The 11,131-nt window shown below is 40.3% G+C and overlaps 1 protein-coding gene across 1 annotated transcript; it reads right to left on the bottom strand.

Moving 5' to 3' along the window:
* Positions 1-3,720: 3,720 nt before the first annotated feature.
* LOC147517118 (uncharacterized) lies at positions 3,721-6,669 on the bottom strand. The gene is made up of 3 exons (XM_086593481.1): positions 6,560-6,669; positions 5,189-6,076; positions 3,721-4,843 (listed from the first exon to the last, which is right to left on the bottom strand). Exons 1-3 carry the CDS (start codon positions 6,667-6,669, stop codon positions 3,721-3,723), a joined length of 2,121 nt encoding a protein of 706 aa, XP_086449607.1.
* Between the last annotated feature and the right edge of the window lie 4,462 nt (positions 6,670-11,131).

Here is an 11,131-nt window from a genome sequence, read left to right as displayed (position 1 = left end):
GTCTTCGAGATATTTATACTAGAGAAATCCTTATTTTCTTTCCTGCTTCTAACATGGGTTTCCATACTTGGCTTTTTTAAGCTTTTGTACTCCCTTTTGATTTGATTTTAAGGGAAATTCTAACTTTGATAATTCTTTTGATTTTTGGAAATATATTTCTATTTTTCTTTTTCTTTTCTTCTAAAGCAGGTAACTGATTTTGATTTGTGACAAGTTTTTCTCTTCATTTTTCCACACTTCATCCTATTTCTCATACTCATCATCTAGGTAGGCTTATTTATTTGTGGTTAATAGATGGGTAATGATTTTTTGGTGAAATAGAAAGGGTTAATGAAAGGTTCAATGGGGCGACTAGCGATAAATTTTTTTTACAGGTGTGAATTTTTGGCTATATCGATCCAAAGAAGGCCTAAATTCTCGCCTAGGATTTGGGTAGTGATCAAGTAAGTAGTCGTGTGAACTTCTCTATTCAGAAAAACTACTCCTCTGTGTCATTACTCACATATCACACATTTCGAGGCTTTTTGGTTAGATTCTTACAGGATATGGAAACTAAGTTGTCTAACCGTGGGTCCTTGCTTATCACGAGGGAATTACCGGTCATTTCCAAATACTATAGATACATATTTAGTTTTTCTTTTAAAATTGTTGGTTCTATATGTGTGAGTTCCTGGATTTCCAACAATCGAGTAATGCAACCTATGACTCCCAAACGGGCCAGTCATAGTAAATGACAACCGATGATTCCCAAACGGCGAATCATCGTAAATAACAACGAACCATCCGTGGAACAATCCAGAACCTCACACATAGTTACAAACAACCGGGTAATCCTTATCCGCATTAAAAAAATCCATCTCTCTGTCTCCTTACTGAGACAAGAGACAAGAACCAGTCCCAAAACCAATTTTGCACTTTTAACAAAGAAAATAAATCCCCGTTACCCAAATTTCGCAAAATCATTTCACACGAAAGCTATTCATATATTTAGTTTATATCGAGGAAATCCAATGTAAAACATGAATATCACATATACATGCATGGTTGATACGCAAACTATCTCTTATCATTTTAAACAACTCAAATCATGCATGAAAATAAGCGGAGTATATATTGGTATGTAGGTTCCTACCTTAGTAAGCTCCGTTCTCCTCAAGCCCACTTAACCGAATCAAGCCCGCTTAACCGAATCCACTCTTATATAACTCCTATAACAGCATATACACGTAGGTTATTAGAATTTATCGAACGAACGCGAAATTCTTATCTAACGTAAGTCGAGAAGAATCTCGACGTTGAGAATTCGGTTTCAGGTAATTGTTCCTCTAATTACAGTTAACAAAGCTACAGGCCATTTCTAGCACTGTACCTCTGACAAGTCTCCGCAGGCTATTTCCAGCCACTGCAGGCCCTCACATCAACGCCAATCATATCACTTCCACTAACAAGTGAGATTTTTCCCAACTCCAACAACAACCAAGTTCCACACCCTTCCATTCACATTAAATCTAGTAATAAAATAGGTGTGTGTTCATTCTCATTCAACCTATAATCAACATAATCTTAAACAAGGTATAGAACCATCCTGACTTCTCAAAAATGGAGTGAATGTATATATGATTCTTACCAAGTCAGTAAGATTAGCTCCTTAGCTATCTGCTCCACCAATTTCGCTAAGCTGTCTCTCCTCCAACAGCTACTGTCGAATTTAAAAACCCCCAATTCAATTAGTTTTCATCAATATATCCAATTCCATCTAAATCGAGTTTAAACTATCTAATTGAGAATAAAACTAACTCACCTTTCACTTTGGTATGACGAAAATTTTGGGAAATTTGAATCTCGCGTTGTCGCGAGAAGAAAACCCGATAGCCACTCCGGCACGTCCACAATTTCTAAACTTCACACTTGACTTTAGTGTTTACAAGAAATGGGTGCGAAAATTGAAGGTTTAAATCGCTTGAAATTGGGCGAATTGGTTTTCTCTCTCCTAGGTTTTCAGTAGTGGGTGAAATGAAGAAGAAGAAGAACTTGGGTGCGATAGTTTTTTTTTTTTTTTTTTTACTTGTTTAAGTTATTAAGGCCCAAGCCCAATATGCCCAAATTAGGCTTAAAGCATAATTAGACTTCTAACCACTAACTAATTTGACTTAGCGTCATGATTATTTTTCGGCCCATCTAGCTTAATTTAATCTCCTACACTCTATCCCACCGCAGGCTATAACGATAACCCACTCATGCGTGTAAGTTGTTAACTCGTGCCAGCTTCGAACGCAGAAAAGCCGCTAACCGACATTTTTGTCAAATTTTTGTATGTGAGTTGCTTACCTAACGTGGCTTATGAGTCGGAGTTAATTTCATTAATTTATGTACGTTTGAAATGTAAACCCGACTGACCAATTACATAAATGTCCCTAGGTTTGCTATATAATTTACGAAAATACCCTTAACAAGAATTTGAGTCTTTACATCCTACCCTCCTTAAAAGAAAATTTTGTCCTCGAAATTAAATCATACCTTAGTTCTCGAACAATTCTGGATATTGTTGTCGCATATCCAATTCCTTCTCGCATGTTGCTTCCTCCACATTGTGATTTCTCTATAAGACCTTTACCAATAGAATGACCTTTGACCTCAATCTCTTCTCTCTGGTATCTAGGATTTGAACTGGCCCTTTCGGATAGGTAATGTCTTCTTCGAACTCCAACAATTCCAAATCGACAACATGTAGGGGATCCGGCTCATACTTACGTAGCATCGAAATATGGAACATGTTATGGACACGTGATAGCCTTTCTGGTAACTCCAGCCTATACGCCAACTCCGAGATCTTCTGAATAATCGGAAACGGTCCCACATATCTAGGTGCAAGTTTCCCTTTCATCCCGAACCTCTGAATTCCCTTCTTCGAAGATACCTTCAAAAATACCCTGTCACCTTCATAAAATTCCAAGGGACGTCTACGCCTATCCGCATAGCTTTTCTGACGACTCTGGGCTGTGAGAAACCGATTCCGTATCACTCTAATCTTCTCGGTGGTGTCACTAACCATCTCTAGCCCCAACATAATACTATCTCCGGTTTCAGTCCAGCAGAGAGGTGTTCTGCAAGGTCTTCCATACAACACTTCAAACGGTGCCATACCAATACTAAATTGGTAACTGTTATTGTAAGCAAACTCATCCAACGCCAAATGAGTCTTCCAACTACCCCCAAAATCAAGGACGCAAGCCCGAAGCATATCTTCGATGATTTGAATGACTCTTTCCGATTGCCCATCGGTTTGCGGATGAAATGATGTACTGAATTTCAGTTTGGTCCCCAATTCCCTTTGAAGACTTCTCCAAAATAAACCGGTAAATTGAGTACCTCTATCTGAAATTATCGATAATGGTGCCCCATGCAACCTCAGTATCTCTGACATGTAGATTCTACTTAGCTTTTCAGTAGAGTAAGTAGTCTTAACAGGTATGAAATGGGCAGACTTGGTCAGCCTATCAACAATGACCCATATAGAATCCATTCCCTCACTGGTCCTCGGTAACCCAGATACAAAATCCATAGTTATATTCTCCCACTTCCATTCCGGAACCTCCAGAGGTTTAAGAAGACCAGGTGGTCTATGGTATTCAGCTTTCACCTGTTGGCATGTGGCACACTTCTTAACATATTCTGCAATGTGTCGCTTCATACCCGCCCCACCAAAACCGACGTAGAGATCTACACATTTTTGGTAACGCCCGGATGAATTGTATACTTCGATCTATGTGCTTCACTCAAGATATCATTCCTCAGAGAGTGATCAAACGGTACCCAAATTCTTCCTCTGAATCTGATACTTTCGTCTCCGTGTTTTTCCCAATCGACATCCTCGGCATTCTCCACATATCCTCGGTACCTAGGTCCATCTTTCGATGTATTCTGGGCATTCACAATCTCCTGGATTAAGGTGTTTTCTGCCATCACTGTCATCTGTGCTAAATAACAGCACTTCTGAGGATCTCCACTTCCATTTCCCGTGATTTCAAAACTATAAAAAGCAGCAGACTCCAGCAATTGCCACTCCTTCATCATCATTTGAGCGCAAACATGTTCTCGCTTCCTACTCAATGCATCGGCAACTACATTTGCTTTACCCAGATGGTATTGCAATGAGAACATATAGTCCTCCATGTACTCAACCCACCTCCTCTGTCTCATATTCAAATCCTTCTGCGAAAACAAGTACTTGAGACTCTTGTGATCAGAGAATATCTCAAATCTTTCACCATACACATAATGTCTCCAGATCTTTAAGGCATGAATAATCGCAGCTAACTCCAAGTCATGAGTAAGATAATTCTTCTCATGGGCATTCAATTGTCTTGACGCATACTCTATCACTTGACCTTCTTGCATTAAGACACATCCTAACCCGGTGTTAGAGGCATCAGTATAAATCACATAACTCTTCTCCGGATCTAGAATAGTCAAAACTAGCACTGTTATCAATCGCGTCTTTAGCTCTTGGAAAGCTTTTTCGCATGCCTCCGTCCATTCAAACTTCACCTCCTTCTGTGTTATTCTAGTTAAGGACGGCGCTATGCTAGAGAATCCTTCTACAAAACGACAGTAATAACCTGCCAATCCCAAGAAGCTTCTGATTTCCGTCGCTGACGTCGATCTCGGCCAATTATTCACTGCCTCTATCTTTGAACGATCAACTTTTATTCCATTCTCCGATACAACATGCCCTAAGAACTTCATTTCATTCAACCAGAACTCACATTTACTAAACTTGGCATAAAGCTGATGATCAACTAATGTTTGGAAGACAATCCTCAAGTGTTCCTTGTGTTCAGCCCTAGTCTTGGAATAAATCAATATGTCATCTATGAATACGATAACAAATTGATCTAAGTATTTCCACATCACTCGGTGCATGAGATCCATAAATGCAGCTGGAGCATTGGTCAATCCAAATGGTAACACCAAAAACTCAAAATGCCCTAGCCGTGTTCAGAAAGATGTCTTCTTTATATCTTCTTCTCGAATTCTCATCTGATGGTAGCCTGTTTTGAGATTTATCTTCAAGAAATACTTGGCACCCCTTAACTGATCGAATAAGTCATTGATCCTAGGCAACGGATATTTGTTCTTGATAGTCACATTATTCAGCTTCCGATAATCCACACATAGCCGAAAAAACCCATCTTTCTTCTTCACAAATAACATCGGTGCTCCCCAAAGTGACTGGTTTTCCCTTATAAACCCCAATCTTTTCAATTCATCTAATTGGGACTTGAGTTCTCTCATTTCGAGAGGAGCCATTCGATAAGGAATCATCGAAATAGGCGACGTTCCCGGTAGTAGATCTATTACAAAATCTATCTCATGCCAGGGAGGCAATCCCGGCAATGCATCTGGGAACACTGCCGCAAACTCACGAACCACGGGAACAAGCTCGGAAGATTCGAACTTCGGCCCTTGGAGACTAAAACCATCTAACAATCCGTATCTTTCATACTTTAAGTCAGACTTGGCCTCCACAACTCGAGATACCGTATTTCTAATCCCTTTAAACACAAACTCTAGATGTCCCGGTACTCTAAACGTCACCGTTTTTGCAAAACAATCTACATGGGCATGATACTTTCCTAACAAATCTATCCCTACTATGATATCAAAATCTTTTAGGTCCATCACCGTTAGATCGACTATCATCTCCTTATCACCTATCTTTATCACACAATGGTGACAAACTTCAAAGAACATAGTTTTCTTCCCCAACGGAGTGGATAAAATAAGCTTCCTCCCGGTGTTAACTACATCCAACCCCAGTATTGCTACCATATTTTTAGCAATGAAAGAATGAGTAGCACCCGTATCAAACAAGACATGCACCTTATGTGTAAACAAACATATCATACCTTCAACCACTTGATCGGTAGCGCTGATATTTGCCCCCATCGCGTTATATACTGTGGCTTCCTCTTGGACTGATGTAAGATCCACAACTTCTTCCTCTGGCACTAGATAATACACCTTGCCATGTGGTCTCTGTTCCACCCCTGAATTGGACTTGGGACAAAACCGCCTGATTTGCCCAGCTTCATCGCAACTATAACAAACCACACTCTCTCTCCCTAACTGTGTACTCTGTGGTATTACCGATTGCAATCTAGCTCTCTGACCCTGGGGCCTCAAATTCTACACTGGTGATCTGGTCTGAGAAGGAGCAGGTACCCTCGGTGCCATCTGTGATCCACCCGTCGGTCTCACAACTGGTAGCCTCTGTGTTGGCCTAACCACATTCAAACCCCGATGTACAGCTGGTGCCCTCCACTATTGTGCCTGCTGGATGACCGGCCTATACATCTGTTGTGACCCGGAACCACTGCCTTGATAAACCTGCCTCTTTCCCATATCCTACCTACCCTGAAATGTCGACTGTCTTACCCTTCCAACCTCTTGCCTCTGGAGCAATAACTGATCAACAACTCTTTCAATGCCTTGAGCCCTTCTCACAGCCTCAGCATAAGAATCGATCTAAAGGACCGACATCTTGCTCTGCATATACGGTTTCAGCCCGTCAATGAATTTCCTAGCCTTAGCTTTTTCTGTGGAAATCAACTCCTTCCCGTATTGTGAAAGAACAGTGAATTTCTCTTCGTACTGTCCCACAGTCATGTTTCTTTGTTCCAATTTGAGGAATTACATTCGCTTCTTAGCTCTCGCCGCCTCGGTAACATACCTCAAAAGGAAGAGTTCCTCCAATTTAGCCCAACTCATCGGAAATGTCTCCACATCCTTAACACTGATCCACCAGTGTTTGGCTTCACCTCTAAGCATGAAGGCAGCCAAAGTAACCCGTTCCACATCGGTACACATCATAGAGTCTAGCATACTTGACATGTCTAGGAACCAGTCTTCGGCTACTTTAACTTCGGAAGACCCCACAAATTCAGGTGGACGTAATCTGATGAAATTTGCAAGCAGAAAACCTGATTGACTTTGCACTGGTAGCCTGAACTCCTCAACTCTCACTACGGTTGGGGATGCTACCTCTGGTGTTAAACCAGGTGGAATAACAACGGATGTTAGGAGAGGTTGGGGCTCAGTCCGACTAGCCCTTAAACTTTCGATCTCAGTTCTCATCTCATTTTGTGCTTGAGCCATTTCATTCATCATAGCGAGGAGCCTATCCATTCGGTCCTCCCGACCACGATCTGTAGTATCATCACCACTAGTACTTTCCGGATCCATGGTAACTATTCTGCACATATACAAAGAGCCAACTCAGTGTTTGATAAATTAGAGAGAGAGTTTTCAAAATTATGCAAGAGGCGCAAGTCGCGCTCAGGTAAGGCTTGGGTGAGCGCAGGTCGCGCCTTGGTAGCAGTGTGGGGTTGCGCTAAGATTCGGGAGATGAGCGCAGGTGCGTTCCTGCAGAGGGCAGGTCGCGCCCTCCACCTCGAAATGAAAATTCACTCCGACCTTATAGTGTCCGATTCGTCAAATTTTCCGACACGTGTCCGCGCTCTCCGCTGTGACAAGACAACTACCCGTGAGACGTCTCGACATTGCTAAGCTAGTATTAACGCTTAATGTAACGTAAACACTACTTAGGGTTTTATCGGGTTCCGACTAAAACTTCTGAAACGCGTCGCGATCGAGTCCCCCACTACAGCTCCCAGACGGATCTAATAGTGGACGCTCTTATATCACGTTCTATCATGCCCTAGACCTAACACACATCCCGAGGACGAGGAGTGAATCTCGAGGCCGACACCATCCCAATTCTAACGAAATTTTGGCGGAGTTTCCTTTGTTTAATCGATGTTTCATATACAAAAAAAACCTGTCATAACCTGAAAATTCACAAAATTCCACCTTCCAACAACCACATATATATATAAACCCACTTCATACTTAATAGCAATGTATCCAAAATGTTAAGTGTAACTATTACTCCAATACATCGAGTATTACATCAAAATGAACTGGCTCTCTATATATACAACAAAAAAAGAGTTATACCCTCTCCTATACAACCAAAGGAGCTAATACTCTCTATAAACAACAAAAGGAACTAATTTCACCCTATACCACAAAATACTTGACCCTGTCCCTCGTCAAGCATAAGGAAATCCGCCCAAATCCCCATAACCATCATCACTAGAGTTAGATAATGCCTCCTCCGCAACTGGTTCGGCTGAAATGTTAATGTAGGATGAGCAAAACAGCTATGCCCAGTAGAAACGCACATAACCAATAAATAGTCTACTTATAGAAAACATTTAAAACATGCAAGGTTTCTATAATAATATCCAAATATCGTGACTATATAATACATCACTAACTAGTAGAAATCATTTCGACATGCTTCATTAATATTCAAAATATAGTTTTCACAATCATCATACAACTATTGTGGTCGCTGCATCTTATTAGAATGGTGAGGGTACGACTAGTACTCAACCCCAGTCACAGGCATATCTCGGTTCAGTACTTTCCAGTGTGAACCATGCACCGTTGTTTTCCTAATTTTACCAGTAGGGAGAAGAAATGCCGTTGTTGTGTTCGTACACAATAAATCTCCAAAGCTTTTAGGGCTCAGGTGGGCCCTGTGACCACGACCCCTATACGGGTTGGCACCTAACTTATGGTGGTCAACCGTTCGACGACTGCAAACTGCTTAGGATCTTGACACACATCCAAGAGTGGACTAAACTCTCACTCCTCGCGTCTAAACCTCATCGAGGTAACATGTAACCTCGCACAAGCTAAGCACCATACAGCGTGACACGTACAAACATGGCTATCTAGAAAAGTAGAAAAAGAATTTCCGGACTACATCCAGTGATGCATCCCTTTAAAGGTGGCCCACCACCTCGAAAGGTGTACACCACAGTTGGAATCCTAGAGCGAATTGTTGTCTCCGAAAATGCAACAACAGTTCCTTCTTTATAAGAATTCACAATTCCTTTTCTAAATCCCCTCGTGATAAGCATAGTAACATATATATATATATATATATATATATATATATATATATATATATATATACTCGTATTACCAGTCATTTCCAAATACTATAGATACATATTTAGTTTTTCTTTTAAAACTGTTGGTTCTGTATGTATGAGTTCTTGGATTTCCAACAATCGAGTAATGCAACCTATGACTCCCAAAGCGGGCGGTCATAGTAAATGACAACCGATGATTCCCAAACGGCTTAATCATCGTAAATATAAAACGAACCATCCGTGGAACAATCCAAAACCTCACACATAGTTACAAACAACTGGGTAATCCTTACCGCATTAAAAATCCATCTCTCGTCTCCATCGAGACAAGAGAGACGAGAATCCTTCCCAAAACCAATTTTGCTCTTTTAACAAAGAAAATAAATCCCCGTTAGCCGAATTTTGCAAAACCATTTCACACGAAAGCTATTCATATATTTAGTTTATATCGAGGAAATCCAATGTAAAACATGAATATCACATATACATGCATGGTTGATACGCAAACTATCTCTTATCATTTTAAACAACTCAAATCATGCATGAAAATAAGCGGAGTATATATTGGTATGTAGGTTCCTACCTTAGCAAGCTCCGTTCTCCTCAAGCCCACTTAACCGAATCGAGCCCGCTTAACCGAATCTACTCTTATTTAACTCCTATAACAGCATATACACGTAGGTTATTAGAATTTATTGAACGAACGTGAAATTCTTATCTAACGTAAAGTCGAGAAGAATCTCGGCCGAGAATTCGGTTTCGTGTAATTGTTCCTCTAACTCTGAGTTAACAAAGCTACTGTGTCATTTCTAGCACTTTGTACCTCGACACAGGTCTCCGCAGGCTATTTCCAGCCACTGCAGGCCCTCACATCAACGCCAATCATATCACTTCCACTAACAAGTGAGATTTTTCCCAACTCCAACAACAACCAAGTTCCACACCCTTCCATTCACATTAAATCTAGTAATAAAATAGGTGTGTGTTCATTCTCATTCGACCTATAATCAACATAATCTTAAACAAGGTATAGAACCATCCTGACTTCTCAAAAATGGAGTGAATGTATATATAATTCTTACCAAGTCAGTAAGATTAGCTCCTTAGCTATCTACTCCACCAATTTCGCTAAGCCGTCTCTCCTCCAACAGCTACTGTCGAATTAAAAAACCCCCAATTCAATTAGTTTTCATCAATATATCCAATTCCATCTAAATCAAGTTTAAACTATCTAATTGAGAATAAAACTAACTCACCTTTCACTTTGGTATGACGGAAATTCAGGGAAATTCGAATCTCGCGTTGTCGCGAGAAGAAAATCCGATAGCCACTCCAACACGTCCACAATTTCTAAACTTCACACTTGACTTTAGTGTTTACAAGAGATAGGTGCGAAAACTGAAGGTTTAAATCGCTTGAAATTGGGCGAATTGGTTTTCTCTCTCCTAGGTTTTCAGTAGTGGGCGAAATGAAGAAGAAGAAGAACTTGGGTGCGATAGTTTTTTTTTTTTTTTTACTTGTTTAAGTTATTAAGGCCCAAGCCCAATATGCCCAAATTAGGCTTAAAGCATAATTAGACTTCTAACCACTAACTAATTTGACTTAGCGTCGTGATTATTTTTCAGCCTATCCAGCTTAATTTAATCTCCTACATTCTATCCCACCGCAGGCTATAACAATAACCCACTCATGCGTGTAAGTTGTTAACTCGTGCCAGCTTCGAACGCAAAAAAGTCGCTAACCGACATTTTTGTCAAATTTTCGTATGTGAGTTGCTTACCTAACGTGGCTTATGAGTCGGAGTTAAGTTTCATTAATTTATGTACGTTTGAAATGTATTCCCGACCGACCAATTACATAAATGTCCCTAGGTTTTCTATATAATTTACAAAAATACCCTTAACGAGAATTTGAGTCTTTACAGGTTGAGATAATCTATGAGGACATAGCTCATCACATAGGGAAATCATGTAGATCTATGCCGTGATTTTTTTTAGTGTTATTTTTGTCATTTCATATCCACTTTGTGTCTAATTAAAGGATCACATTTGTGTAACTACAACCCTATATCCTTATTCTTTCCCATGAGTGATGAATTTTTGAGAGACAGAGATCAGTTTCCA

Source organism: Coptis chinensis, chromosome 2, assembly GCF_015680905.1.
Source record: "Coptis chinensis isolate HL-2020 chromosome 2, ASM1568090v1, whole genome shotgun sequence".
Lineage (NCBI taxonomy): Eukaryota > Viridiplantae > Streptophyta > Magnoliopsida > Ranunculales > Ranunculaceae > Coptis > Coptis chinensis.
This window is presented reverse-complemented; position numbering and strand designations above follow the sequence as displayed.

Coding starts and splice junctions, on each gene's coding strand:
- LOC147517118 (XM_086593481.1), bottom strand. CDS start 6,669: ATGACTGTGGGACAGTACGAAGAGAAATTCACTGTTCTTTCACAATAC. Junction 6,077..6,559: donor TTCATTGACGGGCTGAAACC/GTATATGCAGAG, acceptor TGGGCAAATCAG/GCGGTTTTGTCCCAAGTCCA. Junction 4,844..5,188: donor TTTGTGAAGAAGAAAGATGG/GTTTTTTCGGCT, acceptor TTCCAAGACTAG/GGCTGAACACAAGGAACACT.